Raw genomic sequence first — 19,792 nt, forward strand, 5'->3', positions numbered from 1 at the left:
TCCCTCACACTTGGTAGTATGAATGGTGTGGTGAAGCAGACGGGTATGCAAGCTCCCTGCAGTTCCCATTTTCTCCTTTCAGCTATGGTGGCGCTAGAGTCAAAAAATGTGTTTGTTGATGTATTCCTCGATTGTGGTGCTGGGGTAAACCTAATTGACTTTCTTTTTCTTCAAGGCCTGGGACTAAGTACTTGCACATTAGAGAACGAGATTCGTGTTTTTGCAATTGATTCTTCCCCTCTTTCTCAAAGGAGCCTTACTCACATTGTTCATTGTATTCACCTAAGGGTGGAAGATTCACATGCTGAAATTATTTCTTGTTTTGTCATGAAGGATTTGCCAGCTCCTATAGTTTTGGGGTTGCCATGGTTGACTAGACATAATGTAATGACCGGCGTCACGCAAAGGGAGGGAAATGGGAAGCCCCTGTCCAAGGGAGAGGGAAAGATGGTGACCCCTGACTCACCTTGCGGCTGGCACCTGACTGCCCTGACGTCCCTAGACGGGTTCCTCACCCATACGCCGATCACGTGCCTAAACCCTGGCTTTCCCTAAGATGAGCCCTATGTAGTGAACGGGGCGGTGGGATCACTAGTTCGCACCACTGACACTAAAAGGAAATCACCAAGGAGAGGACAGACAATACAGACAAACATATAATCCCAAGTGGGCGACAACAGCAGACCACCAAGGCCCAACATGGATCCGGAGGGTAACGTTCTGGAACAACAACCAGGGAACAGTGGGTCAGTATAGAAGTGAGAGATGGGAATATAAGGAGGTTGGGATTGCTGGACAAGAAACAGCTGAGGAGGAGAAGCTACGGATCCCTGAGTGAGCCAAAAAGGATTGCAAGGCAAACCCAGAAAGCTACCATTAATAAACAGCACTGTCTTTAGACATAGAGAGCGCAGCCACCCGCTGCGACTTCCTGACCCTGGGTATAACGGAGTCAGGCGTGGCTCTTGACACCCTCGTGACAGTACCCCCCTCTCTACGAGGGGCCTCCGGACACTCAGGACTAGGTCTCTCAGGATGAGAGGCATGAAAAGCCCGAACTAACCTGTCGGCGTTTACCTCAGACGCTGGAACCCACATTCTTTCCTCGGGACCGTAACCCCTCCAATTCACCAGATATTGAAGAGAGCGGCGGACCCGACGAGAATCAACAATTTTGGATATTTGAAACTCTAGATTACCATCCACAACAACAGGAGGAGGTGGCAGCGGTGACGGTTCTAGAGGTGGAACATACTTCTTGAGTAACGACTTATGGAAGACGTTATGGATTTTAAAAGTCTGAGATAACTCCAGGCGAAAAGCCACGGGGTTAATGATGGCTACTATTTTGTAAGGGCCAATGAACCTAGGACCCAGTTTCCAAGAGGGAACCTTTAATTTAATATTCCTAGTAGACAACCACACATAGTCATTCACTCCTAGGTCCGGACCTGGCGACCGTCTCTTATCAGCCATGCATTTATATTTACCTCACATATTTTTCAAATTAGCTTGCACTTTCTGCCATACAGAAGAAAGAGATGACGAAAATTGTTCCTCTTCGGGAACCCCAGAAGACCCCCCCTCTTTGAAAGTACAGAATTGGGGATGAAAACAATATGCACCAAGAAATGGTGACTTGCCAGTAGATTCCTGACGGCGATTATTTATGGCAAACTCGGCTAACGGTAAATATGATGACCACACCTCTTGGTTTTCAGACACAAAACATCTTAGATATGTCTCAAGGTTTTGGTTGGTACGCTCAGTCTGTCCATTCGACTGAGGATGGAAAGCTGAGGAAAAGGACAAGTGTACCCCCAAACGGGAACAAAAAGCTTTCCAAAATTTAGAAATAAACTGGGTTCCCCGATCCGAAACAACATCGGAAGGGACCCCGTGAAGCTTCACAATTTCACTGATGAATACCTGAGCAAGAGTCTTAGCATTAGGTAGTGCGGGTAACGCAATGAAGTGTACCATTTTGCTAAACCTGTCCACTACTATCAAAATAACTGTTTTACCCGCAGACAAAGGTAAGTCAGTGATGAAATATATTGACAGATGTGTCCATGGCCTATTGGGAATGACAAGTGGCAATAAAGACCCTGCAGGACGTGTATGAGAGACTTTCGCGCGCGCACAAGTAGAACAGGAAGACACAAAATCCATTACATCCTGACGCAACCTTGGCCACCAAAAACGACGAGACAATAGCTCCAAGGTTGCTTTACTACCCGGGTGCCCAGCAAGTGCCGAATTATGATGTTCCTTTAATAATTTGAGACGCAGGTTTAACGGTACAAACAATTTCTCTGAGGGGCCAGAGACCGGGGCGTCCCCCTGGGCCTCTAACACCTTCCCCTCCAGAACAGAGTGTACCGCAGAGACAACCACTCCTCTTTGTAGAATGGGTACCGGATCACTCACATTACCCCCTCCAGGAAAACAACGAGATAGTGCATCTGCCTTGGTATTTTTTGCCCCAGGACGATAGGTAATAACAAAGTTAAACCTGGTAATAAATAGCGACCACCTAGCTTGTCTAGGGGTGAGACGCTTAGCTGATTCGAGGTACAGAAGGTTTTTGTGGTCCGTAATCACAGTGACGGGGTGGATTGCCCCCTCTAAAAAGTGACGCCATTCTTCAAACGCTAGTTTAATAGCTAATAGTTCCCTATTGCCAATATCATAGTTCTTCTCTGTTGCAGATAGTTTTTTTAGAAAAGAACGCACAAGGATGCCATTTGCCAGGAGACGGACCCTGAGACAGCACAGCCCCCACTCCCACCTCTGACGCATCTACTTCAACAATAAAAGGCTGGGAGACATCAGGTTGGATTAGTACAGGTGCCGAGGTAAACCTCTCTTTTAGAGAGGAAAAAGCAATTTTAGCGGCGTCAGACCATTTAGAAAAATCAGTCCCCTTCCTTGTCATGTCAGTAAGGGGTTTTACAATCACCAAATAATTTTTAATGAACTTTCTATAGAAATTTGCGAAGCCCAAGAACCGTTGCAGTGCTTTGAGGTTCTCAGGAAGATACCAATCTAAAATTGCCTGGACCTTCCTAGGATCCATACGGAAACCTGAAGCAGATAATAAATAACCTAGGAACTGTATTTCCTGAACGGCGAAGACACACTTTTCAATTTTAGCATATCATTTATTCATCCGTAGGACCTGCAGTACCTGTCTGACATGCACCTCATGTGTTTTCAGATCAGACGAATAAATGAAAATATCATCTAGGTATATCACCACAAACCTGCCGATAAGATGACTAAAAATGTCATTAACGAAATGTTGGAAGACAGCAGGAGCATTGGTCAGACCGAAAGGCATGACTAGATTTTCATAATGCCCCTCAGGGGTGTTAAAAGCTGTCTTCCACTCATCCCCTTCCTTGATACGAATCAGATTGTAGGCCCCCCTAAGATCAAGTTTGGAGAACCACCTAGCACCAGCAATCTGATTAAACAGGTCAGGAATGAGAGGAAATGGGTATGGGTCTTGGATGGTTATCCGGTTTAATTCGCGAAAATCTAGGCAAGGACGCAGGCCCCCATCTTTCTTTTTAACGAAGAAAAACCCTGCAGCCACGGGTGAAGAAGAGGGTCTGATGTGTCCCTTAGCCAAGCTCTCGGAGATGTAATCTTTCATGGCTTGTCTCTCCAGACCCGAAAGATTATATAACCTGGTCTTGGGTAATTTTGCACCTGGAATCAGGTTAACCGGGCAATCATAAGGACGGTGAGGTGGTAACTTCTGGTAACCCTTTTCAGAAAAAACGTCCTCAAAGTCCGAAACAAATGTAGGTAGGGTAGCTATGGAGGCGACTATGCAATGCTCACTCCACTCCAATATCTCCCTGGCCTGCCAATCCACCACTGGATTGTGCGCTACCAACCAGGGAAGACCCAACACCACAGGAGTGGGAAGCCCCTCCAGAACATAACATGAAAGCCACTCGTTATGGTGGTCCCCTACCCGAAGGTGTAAGTTATGGACAATGTGAGTGAGGTTTCTCTGAGACAGAGGAGCAGAATCAATAGCGAATATGGGAATAGGTCTCTGTAGCGTACAGAGAGACAAACCCATAGTGTGGGCAAAATGGGCATCTATCAAATTTACTCCTGCTCCACTGTCTAGAAAAAAAGAAATAGTCTCCGTCTTAACACCAAAAACAATAACCGCTGGCAACACAAATTGCGATGTTCGTATGGAGGAAACGTATACCCCCCGGCTGACATCCTCCACACAGCCTGGGGTTAGTAGTTTTCCGACGGTCTTTTGTTTTTTAGAAAGGAAGGACAGACATTAATAAAATGACCCCTCTCCCCACAGAAAAAACAAACCCCACGCCTACGGCGAGCCTCAGGAGGACGGACCTGACGAGTAGTTCCTCCTAGCTGCATAGGCTCGTCTAAGTCCGTACAGACTAACTGCTGCTTGGGAGGGGTTACCAGTTGCTCCGGATTTTTCAATCTGTCCCTAAGACGTCTATCTATCCTGATAGAAAGGGACATAACCGCATCAAGGGAAAAGGGAGTCTCATACAGCGCAAGCGCATCCTTAATCCTTTCGGATAACCCAGAGCAGAACTGACTCCTGAGAGCCGGGTCATTCCACTGGGTATCCGTAGCCCACCTACGGAACTCTGAGAAATACTCCTCTACTGGCCGCTCTCCCTATAGGAGCCTCGTAACTTTGATTTAGCCAGTGCGATTCGGTAAGGGTCATCATATATGAGACCCAAGGCCCCAAAAATTACCAGAGGAGTAAGGGCGCAGTTTAAAATATAATTTACAGGCCTCACGGAACGTCACAAATTTGTCCCTTCCCCCAGAAAATCTGTCAGGAAGAGCAACCTTGGGTTCCGCAACAACCTGGTTACCTGTAGCAACCGCTGGGCTTGCGGTCTGTTGCAATTGCTGCTGTTGCTGGAGGACCGACGCCTTCAATCCTGTCACCTCCAAAGACAGGCCTTGAAGTTGCTTTGACAAAGCAGCAATTGGATCGATACTGGATTCTAAGTAGGTAGAATGAAAAAGTTTTTTTTTTTGTTTTTTTTACCTACACAAAATAAGTGCCAGATATAATGTAATGACCGGCGTCACGCAAAGGGAGGGAAATGGGAAGGCCCTGTCCAAGGGAGAGGGAAAGATGGTGACCCCTGACTCACCTTGCGGCTGGCACCTGACTGCCCTGACGTCCCTAAACGGGTTCCTCACCCGTACGCCGATCACGTGCATAAACCTTGGCTTTCCCTAAGATGAGCCCTATGTAGTGAACGGGGCGGTGGGATCACTAGTCCGCACCACTGACACTAAAAGGAAAACACCAAGGAGAGGACAGACAATACAGACAAACATATAATCCCAGGTGGGCGACAACAGCAGACCACCAAGGCCCAACAGGGATCCGGAGGGTAACGTTCTGGGACAACAACCAGGAAACACAGCTACACAGCTCCAGTGGGTCAGTATAGAAGTCCAGGCAGGAAGCTCTATATCTGGCAACCAGAGAAGTCAGAGATGGGAATATAAGGAGGTTGGGATTGCTGGACAAGAAACAGCTGAGGAGGAGAAGCTACGGATCCCTGAGTGAGCCAAAAAGGATTGCAAGGCAAACCCAGAAAGCTACCATTAATAAACAGCACTGTCTTTAGACATAGAGCACGCAGCCACCCGCTGCGACTTCCTGACCCCGGGTATTCTTGGGATACATGCTTTCTGATTCCGGGCTCTTGACACCCTTGTGACACATAACCCAATTATAGACTGGCAAGCGAAACAAATCATTGGTTTGAGCGAGTTTTGTTCGGATAATTGTCTTGGCACATCTATCTCTGGTGTGTCCATTACAGCTTTACCTCAGTATCTCTCGGATTTTGGGGATGTCTTTTCGGAGGGTGGGGCTCAGGAATTGCCCCCTCATCGAGACTATGATTGTCCAGTTAATCTCATTCCTGGGGCTAAGTTACCAAAGTCTCGGCTCTCAACCCGAAAGAGAGGTCATGCGAAAGTATGTCGCCGAGAGTTTGGCAAAGGGTTATATTAGACCATTTAAGTCTCCAGTGGCAGTAGGTTTGTTCTTTGTGAAGAAAAAAGATGGATCACTGAGACCGTGTTTGGATTTCCGGGAATTGAACTGTATTACAGTCCAGGATCCATATCCCCTGCCTTTGATCTCTGATCTTTTTGATCAGATTGTTGGAGCCAAGGTGTTCTCCAAGTTGGATTTGAGAGGAGCCTACAATCTGATCAGGATCAAGGAGGGGGATGAGTGGAAAACGGCATTCAATACGCACAAGGGTCATTTTGAGAACCTGGTGATGCCTTTTGGGTTGACGAACGCGCCAGCAGTATTTCAGCGATTCGTCAATTACATTCGTAGGTTACCTTGATGACATTTTAATTTATTCTCCTCAACTGAAGACCCATCAGGATCATGTGAGACAGGTTTTGACGATCCTTTGGGAGAATAAGTTATATGCCAAATTGGAGAAATGTTTGTTTGCGGTGCAAGAGCTTCCGTTCTTGGGATACATGCTTTCTGATTCCGGTTTTCGTATGGACCCCGAAAAGGTCCGGGCGGTTCTGGAGTGGGACCGACCAGAGAATCAGAAAGCTTTGATGCGGTTCTTGGGGTTTACGAATTATTATAGAAAATGTATTTCAAATTATTCTACCCTAGTAAAACCTCTTACTGATATGACCAAGAAGGGCGCCGATGTCTCTGTCTGGTCAGATGAGGCATTGGAGGCCTTTTCGGCTGTTAAGGAGCGTTTTGCGTCTGCTCCCATTCTGCTGCAGCCGGATGTGTCTCAGCCATTCGTAGTGGAGGTTGATGCATCAGAGGTGGGGGTTGGGGCGGTGCTGTCACAGGGTTCATCTCCTGGCAAGTGGGTCCCGTGTGCCTTCTTCTCCAAGAAGCTCTCGGTCGCCGAGAGGAATTATGCTGTTGGAGATAGAGAGTTGTTGGCTATCAAGTTGGCCTTTGAGGAATGGCGTCACTGGTTAGAGGGGGCGTCTCACCCCGTTACGGTGTATACTGACCATAAGAATTTGGCTTACCTGCAATCTGCCAAGCGTCTGGACCCTAGGCAGGCCAGATGGTCACTGTTTTTTACCAGGTTAAATTTCGTGGTTACCTTTCGCCCAGGGCTCAAGAACGTCAAGGCAGATGCCTTGTCTCGCAGCTTTCCTGGGGGAGGTGATTCAGAAGATCCGGCGCCGATTTTGGCGGATGGGGTGGTGGTCTCCGCTCTGTAACCTGAATTGGAGATGGAGGTGTTGGGAGCCCAGGAGGGGGCTCCTGGTTCTTGTCCCCCAGGGAGGTTGTTTGTTCCTGAGGGCCTACGATACAAGGTGTTCAAGGAACATCACGATACTGTTCTCGCTGGACATCCTGGTGGTAAGTCCACCTGTGATCTAGTATCCCGGAGGTTCTGGTGGCTAGGGTTACGTAAGAGCATTGAGAATTACGTGACAGCTTGTGAAACCTGCGCTCGGTCAAAGGTTGCTCATACTCGACCGCCTGGTTCACTTCTTCCATTGTCTATTCCATCTCGTCCTTGGACACATTTGTCTATGGACTTTATTACGGATCTGCCGAGTTCCTCCGGGAGAACAGAGATTTTGGTGGTAGTTGACCGTTTCAGTAAAATGGCTCACTTTATACCACTAACGAGTCTGCCTAACGCTAAGACCCTTGCGCAGATTTTTGTGGATAATATTGTGAAATTGCATGGTATTCCTTCAAATGTGGTCTCTGATAGGGGCACGCAGTTTGTCTCCAGGTTTTGGAGGGCGTTCTGCTCTCGGCTTGGCCTTCAACTTTCATTCTCTTCGGCTTTTCATCCGCAGTCGAATGGTCAGACGAAGCGTACTAATCAAAACCTGGAGACCTACTTGAGGTGCTTTGTGGCTGAGAATCAGGAGGACTGGTCCTCATTCTTGTCCTTAGCAGAATTTGCATTGAATAACCGTAGGCAGGAGTCCACGGGTAAGTCGCCTTTTTTTGGCGCATACGGTTTCCATCCTCAGTTTGGTACCTTTTCTGGGTCTGGTTCCTCTGGGATGCCAGAGGAGGAGAGATTCTCTTCTGCCTTATCCTCTATCTGGCGGAGGATTCAAGGGAATTTGGAGAGGATGGGTGAGAGGTATAAACGAATGGCTGACAAGAGACGTATGACTGGTCCGGACCTGTGTGTGGGTGATCTGGTGTGGTTGTCCACTAAGAATATCAAATTGAGAGTGTCATCTTGGAAACTGAGTCCAAGATTTATTGGTCCGTATAAAATTTCTGCGGTGATCAATCCTGTGGCGTTTCGGCTGGATCTTCCGCAGACTTGGAGGATCCATGATGTGTTCCACAGGTCTTTACTAAAAAACTACGTGAGACCGGTGGAACCATCGCCATTGCCTCCTCCTCCTGTTCTGGTCGAGGGAAACTTGGAGTTTGAGATCTCCAGGATTCTCGACTCAAGAGTTCTTTGGGGTTCCCTTCAGTACCTGGTGCACTGGAGGGGATACGGTCCTGAGGAGAGGATGTGGGTTCCGGCGGTGGATGTCAACGCCAGCCGACTGGTGAGGGCTTTTCATAGGTACCATCCGGATAATGTTGGTCCGGGGTGTCCGGAGGTCACCCGTAGAAGGGGGGGTACTGTCATGCCCCACTCTGACGAGGTGCGGAGGTCGGACAGGATAGCAGCACGAGTTTAGTGGTTGTTTTGGAGCCGTTCTGGATCCGCCTCTCATCAGGTGCACTGGGTGGGGTCATTAGTTTAAATAGCACACTAGCCCAGTGCCCTGAGCGGATGATACTAATCATTGTGGTCTTGGAAGCTAGGAAGGAAGGTTGGCTGTCTGCTCCACCTCAGGAAGATGTGTTATTTCAAGTTTGGTTGTTTTGTGTCATCTATCCCATCCAGGTTCTGTGCGAGCAGGCTGCTCCTATTTCCCTACTTCACCATCTCAGGGAATTCAGGGTTTTGTCAGCCCAGGCACGGGGACACCTCATACTACCTACCTTAAAGGTCTGTAGGTGGTCTGAGCAGTGCAGGGAAAGAGGTCAGGGATTAGTTAGGAGGTGACCCTTCCCCTGATTCTCTCGGCCAGAGCCTGGTTGGTGCGTTACTTGTTAGACTGAGTGCACGTCCGCCGTGACAGAAACACTGTGATCACTCCTCGCACAATAACCTCTGAACTGGACACAAGGCATGCCTGGGATACTCTGCCATAAAAGCCAATGAGTCATCTCTAGTCTACAGGTGCCTACTGTGAATCTGGCTGCTGTAAAGTATGTCTCTAAGGGTCCATTCACACGTTCGTAACTCTGTTCCGCATTTTGCGGAATGGAATTGCGGACCCATTCATTTCTATGGGGCCGCACGATGTGCGGCCCGGATCCGGAAATGCGGACCCGCACTTCCGGGTCCACATTTCCGTTCCCGAAAAAAATAGAACATGCACTATTCTTGTCCGCAATTGCGGACAAGAATAGGCATATTCTATTAGTGCCGGCGATGTACGGTCCGCAAAATGCGGGATGCACATTGCCGGTGTCCATGTTTTGTGGATCCGCAAAACACACACGGACGTGTAAATGGACCCTAAATGGTATTATCAGCTCAGGCAATTTGTCTAACCTCATAATCATGTACAGAAAATAGATTTTATTCTACAACCAGATAATTCAAACAATATGTATGTTTTAATTTGTAAGATAGTATAGGTGGCATATTCCCTTTAAATGCATAAAACACATTAAGCCATGGTGGTGACATGCAGTCCACAGCCAAGAGAGCATGCATGTGTGTGCATCTACAGGAAGTCTATTACATCCGCTTGAAGGTGTTTGTTTATTATCTAAATCTGATGCTGTTACCATCTCTATGCACTTAGCTTTTTTCTGGTATTGTATCTGTGTTGCAATAGTGGTTCTTATAACATATCTATATGTACTAGGTTTGATTCTAGTACCATATTCATATAGTGAGCTTACTTCCTGCGAACTATCTGTGCACTTATCTTGGTTCTGGTACTGTTACTATGCAGTAAACATTGTTTTGCCTTTACATCTGTACAGTAAAACTTGTTTTGATACCTTGTCTGTACAGTAAGCCAGGTTCTAACAATAATGGATATGCCCAGTTCCAGCCAACTCCACTAAAAGAGTCATGTTCAGACTGTAGCAAGTACAGTGTATATATATATATATATATATATATATATAAACACACACACACATGACCCTTGAATGGGAGACCATGGTTCTGAATGGGCACAGTGGTTGCAGCCCTTCATTTTAGCGATCATGGAAGGGTCTAAGGACCCAGACCACTATTGATTCAAACTTTTGAAATTATAGGTATAAGATTAGAAACCTGTAAATTACAGGGTCGACACACCCACCAGTGATCCAGAAAACTCCATCTTCTTGCCTCTGAACTTTGAGGTTTTCCACTAAAAAAGCAATTGGTTCGGGAACAACTGGAGACTGATACATACGTGGAACATCATCCTGTTACACAAAATGGACACATAAGCAATTAGATTGTTAGTAAGGTTACAACGGTAGGTTCTCGTTACAAATGCTTACTTCTAAGGAGACAAAGCCTACAAATGACTGCCAGACCGCTTATAAATTAGTGCCATTTTATTGCATGATTACACATATTACACAAACATGATAAAAAGAATATAGTGCAGGGAAAGGAACAACATCATCTGGAGGATAAACACAGCGGCTACTACGTCCATAAATCAGTCCATCTATGTCATATGATGGAGGATAAAGTGCTAATGCAAAGACATGTTCATACACAATCAAAGGACATAGAACGGTTACCCATGCTGTGTCTCCTCCAGGATGGCGTCAACCCCGACGCGCGTTTTGGCGAACCTTCGTCTGGGGTTCGAAGGTTCGGCGAAATGCGCGTCGGGGTTGACACCATCGTGGAGGAGACACAGCATGGATAACCAACCGTTCTATGTCCTTTGATTGTGTATGAACATGTCTTTGCATTAGCACTTTATCCTCCATCATATGACATAGATGGACTGATTTATGGACGTAGTATCCGCTGTGTTTATCCTCCAGATGATGTAGTTTCTTTCCCTGCACTATATTCTTTTTATCATGTTTGTGTAATATATGTAATCATGCAATAAAATGGCACTAATTTATAAGCGGTCTGGCAGTCATTTGTAGGCTTTGTATTATGGTGTTTTGCCATAGGCTTATGCCAATTATCTACCCTTTGAGTAGTAATAGATTCCCTGGTTGGGGCATATATTGGGTTTTTTACTTCTAAGGAGGCACAGTAGTTGTTTACTGTATCAAACAACCATTCACAGACAGTTTAAAGGGAACCTGTCACCTGGAAAACACATATTATACCAACCACAGTGCCTTTAAGTATCCCCCAGTGTGTTGCTAATCATGATTTTCTTTCCTCAGTCAGGCTTGAAGTCAAGCGGGGCATCAGCCTCCTTGCTTAAAGGCACGATAAGCCTGCTCCATACCCCTTCTCTCTACATTGTGATGGACATCTTGCCGTGATGCCGGGACCGCGCCCTTCTCGCACATGCGGCGTGCGCTGCCTGTTACAGCACGATCCCTGCTCCCTCACTCACCGCATTCATTTTGCAGACTGCGCATGCGCCGTTCAGTTCCATCACGCTCGCGCCCGGCCGTTGCTTCTCGTCTTTAGCGTGAGTGTGATCACTGGCTTACGTTCTCCATCGCCTGAAGCAAGTGATCACGCACACGCTAAAGACGAGAAGCGACGGCCGGGCGCAAAATAAAGGCGGTGAGTGAGGGAGCTAGGATCATGCTGTAACAGGCAGTGCACAGCGCATGCGCGAGAAGAGAGCGATCCCGGCAAGATGTCCATCACAATGTAGAGAAAAGGGGTATGGGGCAGGCTTATCGTGCCTTGAAGCAAGGAGGCTGCTGCCCCCTTGACTTCAAGCCTGACTTGGAGAAGGCGCCAACAGACATTAAAACTGTGATTTTAACAAATATGAGGAGACATTATGAGGAAAGAAAATCATGATTAGCAACACACTGGGGAATACTTAAAGGTACTGTGGTTGGTTTAATATGTGTTTTCCAGGTGACAGGTTCCCTTTATAAGGACCTGTCATCACAAAATGTTATGCAATCTACAAGCAGCATGTTATAGAGCAGAAAGAGCTGAGCAAACCGATATAAAGTTTTGTAGGAAAAGATTCAGTAACACTTTTGTCTGCCTCTTTTTTTTGTAGATGAAAGATGTGTTATTGGTAACTGATGACATTCTCTGTGTACAAATGTGCATAGCAGGGCCAGGGCTGTTTCTGCCATGAGGGTAGATGAGAATCTCGTCTAAGGCGGCAGTTTGCAGTATTTTTGAGGGGGCGGCATCCACACAGCAGTTGACAAACATTAAAGGGGTTGTCCGAGTTATGAAAAAAAATAATATAGCACTGAAAATCTGATGGGCAGCAATATTTAACTAAGCTAAGCAAGTTTTATGCAAAAAAATATATATATTTCCTCATTTCCCTGGTTCTTTTCTGGCCCTTTGTTTACATGCAATAAAAAAACAATCTCTGTTCCTCCCCCTGCACTACTAAGGGAGTGAATACAAGACCTGCCCTGAGTGACATGTCTGCCTGCTGGGAGACTCAGCAGCATGTTGCATGTGTAGGACTACAAGTCCAAGCTGTATAATGACACTGCTAAAGGAGTGGATACAAGAGCTGCCCTGAGTGCTGGGAGAAAACAGCAACTTGTAAGTGTAGAACTACAAGTCCCACTTGTATAATGACACTGCTAATACAAACAGGATCTTCCCCCTACCTTCTTGTGCAATGCTCTCTCTAGTCTGTCAGATCCTGTGCCCAGAATTGTCACTGCTGCAGCTAGCCAGTATGTGTAGCTGAAGGGGTTAAGAATCTTAGGAAAGAGAGCAGACGGCACTGAAGGGGGTGCATGGCCAGCACAGTGACCTTTATCAGAGCAGGGAGAGAAGCTGACATCACAGGTCATGTGACCCTAAGTCAAATCTGAGAAACCAGCCACTGGAGATAAAGTTAGTGAATTGGAAAGCTGTTACATTTGCTTAGTTAGGAACATAAAAAGAACAAAAAAATAACTCGGATAACCCCTTTAATGAATGGTTCCTCCTCTGTGGTGCTCCCTGCCAGACAGGCTTCTCAGTTCCTGCACTCTTCCCTCCTCCACAGCGCTGACTCAGCTGGACTGACCTGTGATCCCATCTGCAGTCAACTTTGGGCAGGAGGAGGGCAGAGAGCAGGAACTAGCTGGTTTCTCTTCCTCTCCGGTATATGGACTCTCCGGTATATGGACTCCTCATCTTCCAGAGCAAGTGGGGCTAGAACAGAGCCCAACCCCCCCCCCCCCACTCACTCCTGATTGGCTGAAGTCCTCTTCACTGAGGAAGGCAGCCCGTTCTTCTGCACACAGCAGAAGTCCCGCCTACCACTTTCTTCATGTACAGTGTGAAATGTCTGCTGGCTGTAAGTAGTAACTGTTGCATGCTCCCTCAAACGTTGCGACATTTGTGGCATTGTGCTGTGTGATCAAACTGCACATTTCAGAGTGGCCTTTTATTGTGGGCAGTCTAAGGCACACCTGTGCAATATTCATGCTATCTAATCAGCACCTTGATATGCCACACCTCTGAGGTGGAATGGATTATCTCGGCAAAGGAGAAGTGCTCACAAACTGTCACGACCGCTATCCCAGCAGCAGTCGTTTCGCACCAGACGGAGGGGAAGGGGGACCCTTGTCTACGGATGGGAATAGTATGGCCACCCCTGACTAACCCTAAGCTGGCACCTGTCTGCCCTGATACCCTAGACGGGGTGTGAACCCGTGCGGCGAGCAGGATGCCTAAACCCTCAGTCACCCTAACAAGCCTAGAGTGGGGAAAGGCCGATGGGAGCACTAGTCACCATCACTCATGTCTAGGAGAACAGCAGGGAAAGACAGCAACAAACAAACTATAGCAGAGATAGACTTATCCAGTCACGAGCAGAGAAGGCCATCCCAATCACGACAGTCCACGCCGGACAAGAGCTCCACAGCAACACCATCAAACGATCTCCTTCAAAGGTCAGAATAAAACTGGAAGTAAGGACTATATCTGGCAATGACTGCAAGTGAAACTGAAACTAATATAGTAGCTGGGAGTGGCAGACAGGACTCACCTGAGAAGGATGCATACAAACTCCCAGTCAGGACAAAAAGGTTCACAAGGCAAAACCCGGATGACATACCCTGAACCATGGAGCAAACTCACAAGCTATTGCGAGTAGCAAGTCGCTGCAACCATCTCCTCCCAGACCTGTCTGGATCAGTCACAGTCGTGACAGTACCCCCCTTTCTACGAGGGGCCCCCGGACCCTCAAGACCAGGCCTCTCCGGATGGGAGCTATGAAAAGCCCGAATGAGTCTGTCCGCTTTTATCTCTGAAGCTGGAACCCACATTCTCTCTTCGGAACCATAACCTTTCCAGTGCACCAGGTACTGAAGAGAGCGGCGAACATATCGTGAGTCAACAATCGTTTCTACCTGAAACTCAAGACTGCCATCAACAACCACCGGTGGAGGCGGTAGTGGCAATGGTTCAGGAGGTTCTACATATCTCTTAAGCAGAGATCTGTGGAAGACATTATGGATCCTTAGAGTCTGAGGTAGCTCCAGACGAAAAGCCACCGGGTTAATGATCTTAATAACCCTATAAGGACCAATAAATCTCGGACCTAATTTCCATGAGGGAACCTTCAACTTGATATTTCTGGTAGACAACCACACCAAGTCATTCACCCCAAGGTCCAGACCTTCAGAGCGCCTCCTATCAGCCACACGTTTGTATCTACCACCCATTCTCTTCAAACTTTCTTGCACACTCTGCCACACTGAAGAAAGTGAAGACGCAAATCGTTCCTCCTCGGGAATCCCAGACGCCCCCCCCTCACTAAACGTACAAAACTGAGGATGGAAACCATACGCACCAAAAAATGGTGACTTATCGGTGGATTCTTGACGACGATTATTAATGGCAAACTCGGCTAACGGTAAATAAGATGACCATTCCTCCTGATTTTCGGAAACAAAGCATCTCAAATATGTCTCTAGGTTTTGATTAGAACGTTCAGTCTGACCGTTGGACTGTGGATGGAAAGATGAAGAAAACGACAGATGAACCCCTAAACGAGAACAAAAAGCTTTCCAAAATTTAGAAACGAATTGGGTACCACGATCCGAAACAATATCGGAAGGGACCCCGTGAAGCTTCACGATGTGGTCAATAAAAACCTGAGCCAGTGTGTTAGCATTAGGCAATGCGGCAAGAGCAATAAAGTGCACCATTTTACTGAATCTGTCAACAACTACAAGAATAACAGTTTTCCCCGCTGATACTGGTAGATCCGTAATGAAATCCATTGATAGGTGCGTCCAAGGCCTGTTGGGGATGGCTAGAGGTAAAAGACGCCCTGCCAGACGAGTATGATCTACCTTAGAACGAGCACAGGGAGCACATGCAGACACAAAATTCAACACCTCCTGGCGCCACTTAGGCCACCATAACCGACGAGACACTAATTCAGAGGTTGCCCTACTACCTGGGTGTCCTGCCAGTGTGGAGTTATGGTGTTCTTTTAGTATCTCCAGGCGTAAATTTTCTGGCACAAACAGTTTACCCGAGGGGCAGGAGGCCGGGGTGTCCCCCTGAGCTTCCAACACCCTCCCCTCTAAACCTGAGTGTAATGCAGAGACCACCACCCCCTTTTGCAAAATGGGCTCTGGTACCGCAACATCACCCCCTCCAGGAAAACTTCGAGACAATGCATCCGCCTTAGTATTTTTTGCCCCCGGCCATAGGTTATTACAAAATTAAACCTAGTAAAAAATAACGACCACCGAGCCTGTCTAGGGGTGAGATGTTTAGCAGACTCCAGATATAATAAGTTTTTGTGATCAGTAATCACAGTGACGGGATGAACCGCCACCTCCAAAAAATGACGCCACTCCTCAAAAGCCAACTTAATAGCCAAAAGTTCCCTGTTGCCAATATCATAGTTCCTTTCTGCAGTAGACAATTTCTTCGAAAAGAAAGCATACGGACGCCATTCACCAGGGGACGGGCCCTGAGATAGTACCGCTCCCACCCCCGCCTCTGATGCGTCAACCTCTACAATAAAAGGAAGCGAGACATCTGGCTGTACGAGAATAGGGGCCGAGGTGAATCTCTGTCACGGATGGTGTACAGGAAACAAGACAATGCAATATAATCAATGACTCACTGGATCCACAACTAAGGAACAAAAGGGAGAGCCCTGCATGGACCTGGCAGACTCTCCCTGACTGCTCAGCCTATGCGAACACCCCAAAGGTGAATGGTCGCATATCCACGTACCTCGACTATCTAACACCTGAAGACCCTACAATAGTGAGGGGACACGACCACCGGCTCCCTACACAGACACGGAGGGAGTCAGGGTCACCTGGATCCAGCAGACAGAAAATCAAAAATACATATACAGAACTTATCTTGCAGACGACTGGGAACTAGGAACAGCATGCACACACAATCCAGGAAGTTGTATAAGCCGCACACTACTGCATTATGGGGAGGAATTTAATGGGAAGCAATCAGTCCAACTGCATGACAGCTGAGATAGGCTAACGAGATGAGGAACTGAAACCAAAACAAAGAAAACTCAAGGAGGAGGTTCTGAACGGTTTCTGTCAGAGCTTCTCAGCTGTCTGGTTGTGACAGTACCCCTCCCTCTACGAGTGGACTCCGGACACTCAGAGCCCACCTTCTCAGGATGGGACCTATGGAAAGCCCTGATGAGACGAGTGGCCTTAATGTCCATCACTGGGACCCACATCCTCTCCTCAGGACCATAACCCTCCCAATGAACGAGGTACTGGAGAGAACCGCGGACAAGACGAGAATCCACAATCCTAGAGACCTGAAATTCAAGATTCCCATCAACCATAATCGGAGGAGGAGGCAAAGGCGAGAGTACAATGGGTTGAACATAAGGTTTCAATAAGGACTTATGAAAAACATTATGGATCTTCCAAGTCTGAGGAAGATCAGGACGGTAGGCAACAGGATTGATGACAGACAGGATCTTGTAAGGCCCAATAAACCTAGGACCCAACTTCCAGGAGGGAACCTTCAATTTGATATTCTTGGTAGACAACCACACCAGATCACCAACATTCAGGCCCGGACCAGGCACACGTCTCTTATCTGCCACACGCTTATATCTCTCACTCATGCTCTTTAGATTATCCTGAATCTTTTGCCAAATAGATGACAAAGACGAGGAGAATCTGTCCTCATCAGGTAAACCAGAAGACCCCACTCCCGAGAAAGTCCCAAACTGCGGATGAAACCCATATGCACCAAAAAATGGTGACTTATCAGAGGACTCCTGACGACTGTTATTTAAAGCAAACTCAGCAAGGGACAAAAAAGAACACCAATCCTCCTGATTCTCCGCCACAAAACAGCGCAGATATGTCTCCAGATTCTGATTGACGCGCTCTGTCTGGCCATTCGACTGCGGGTGGAAAGCAGAAGAGAATGACAACCGAACCCCCAAGCGAGAACAGAAAGCCTTCCAGAATCTGGAAACAAACTGCGTGCCCCTATCAGAGACTATGTCTGAAGGAATACCATGCAATTTGACAATGTGGTCAATAAATGCCTGCGCCAGCGTCTTAGCATTGGGCAAACCAGGAAAAGGGATGAAATGCACCATTTTGCTAAAACGGTCCACCACCACCAGAATCACAGTCTTCCCCGAGGAACAAGGCAGGTCCGTTATGAAGTCCATGGACAGATGTGTCCAAGAACGGGAAGGAATGGGTAAGGGAAGGAGAGGACCTGATGGCCGTGAATGAGGGACTTTGGCACGAGCGCAAGCCTCGCAGGCTGCCACAAAACCCTCAACCGACTTACGAAGCGCAGGCCACCAGAATCTCTGAGCGATGAGATCCAGTGTGCCCTGCAAGGAACGTATCGTGGTGTTCCTTAAAAATCTTGTGTCTCAAAGCGAGAGGCACAAACAACCTCCCAGGAGGACAAAGATCAGGAGCCTCTGACTGGGCTGCCTGCACCTCTGCCTCCAATTCAGGAAAAAGAGCAGAGACCACCACACCTTCAGCCAAAATGGGACCCGGGTCTTCAAAATTCCCACCTCCCGGAAAACAACGTGACAGGGCATCTGCCTTCACATTCTTAACCCCAGGGCGGAACGTGACAACAAAATTAAACCTTGAAAAGAACAAAGACCATCTGGCCTGTCTCGGGTTCAGACGCTTGTCTGACTCCAAGTAGGCCAGATTTTTATGGTCAGTAAACACGGTAATAGGGTGTCTGGCTCCCTCTAGCCAATGGCGCCATTCCTCAAAAGCCAACTTGATGGCCAACAATTCCCTATCTCCCACATTATAATTTCTCTCTGCGGAGGAGAGTTTCTTCGAGAAAAAGGCACACGGTTGCCATTTGGCAGGAGAGGAACCCTGAGACAAGACCGCACCCACCCCTACCTCAGAAGCATCAACCTCAACTATGAAATCCAGACAAGTTCTTAAAGAACCATCTTTTTTCTTAACAAAGAAAAAACCAGCGGCAACAGGTGACTTTGAGGGTCGTATGTGTCCTTTTCTCAGACTCTCAGAGATATAAGTACGCATAGCGACCCTCTCAGGTTGGGAAAGATTGTATAAACGAGATTCAGGCAGCTTGGCACCTGGGATGAGATTAATAGGGCAATCGTACTCCCTGTGCGGGGGCAAATCCTGAACTCCACTCTCAGAGAAGACATCCGAAAATTCAGAGAGGAAAGGTGGTACAGTCTTAGTAGAAACCTCAGAAACAGATGTCGTGAGGCAATTCTCTCTGCAAAAGTCACTCCAACCATTTATTTTCCTCGCTTGCCAATCAATGGTGGGGTTATGTTTAGTGAGCCAGGGTAGCCCCAACACTAGAGGGGTAGGCAAACCGCTAAGGACGAAACATGACTAGGGATGAGCGAACCTGAACTGTATAGTTCGGGTTCGTACCGAATTTTGGGGTGTCCGTGACACGGACCCGAACCCGAACATTTTCGTAAAAGTCCGGGTTCGGGTTCGGTGTTCGGCTCTTTCTTGGCGCTTTTTGAAAGGCTGCAAAGCAGCCAATCAACAAGCGTCATACTACTTGCCCCAAGAGGCCATCACAGCCAAGCCTACTATTGGCATTGCTGTGATTGGCCAGTGCAGCATGTGACCCAGCCTCTATTTAAGCTGGAGTCACGTAGCGCCGCACGTCACTCTGCTATGATCAGTATAGGGAGAGGTTGCAGCTGCGACGTTAGGGCGAGATTAGGCAGATTAACTCCTCCAAAAGACTTCATTCTGTGATCGATCTGCAGCTGTGGATCATTGAAGTGCTATTATTGACTTGCTCACTTTTTTGAGGCTGCCCAGAGCGTTTTTAGATCACTTTTTTTCTGGGGTGATCAGCGGCCATTTTGTGACTTGTGGTGCGCCAGCACAAGCTATCACCAAGTGTATTTAACCATCGATAGTGTGGTTATTTTGTGCTATATCCTACATCAGCTGCAGGCTGAGCCTGTGTCACCGAAGTGCATTTAACCATCAACAGTCTGGTTATTTTTTGGCCATATACTACATCAGCTGCAGGCTAAGCCTGTGTCACCGAAGTGCATTTAACCATCGACAGTCTGATTATTTTTTGGCCATATA

The 19,792-nt window shown here is 47.4% G+C and overlaps 1 protein-coding gene across 1 annotated transcript in view; it reads right to left on the minus strand.

Moving 5' to 3' along the window:
• UHRF1BP1 (UHRF1 binding protein 1) overlaps window positions 1–19,792 on the minus strand; it is a 944,367-nt gene that overhangs the window by 278,601 nt on the left and 645,974 nt on the right. Inside the window, exon 19 of the mRNA XM_040424154.1 lies at window positions 10,420–10,528. Within this exon, the coding sequence (XP_040280088.1) occupies window positions 10,420–10,528 (109 nt within the window). The remainder of the gene's footprint in view (window positions 1–10,419; window positions 10,529–19,792) is intronic.

This window comes from Bufo bufo, chromosome 3 (assembly GCF_905171765.1).
Source record: "Bufo bufo chromosome 3, aBufBuf1.1, whole genome shotgun sequence".
Taxonomy (NCBI): domain Eukaryota; kingdom Metazoa; phylum Chordata; class Amphibia; order Anura; family Bufonidae; genus Bufo; species Bufo bufo.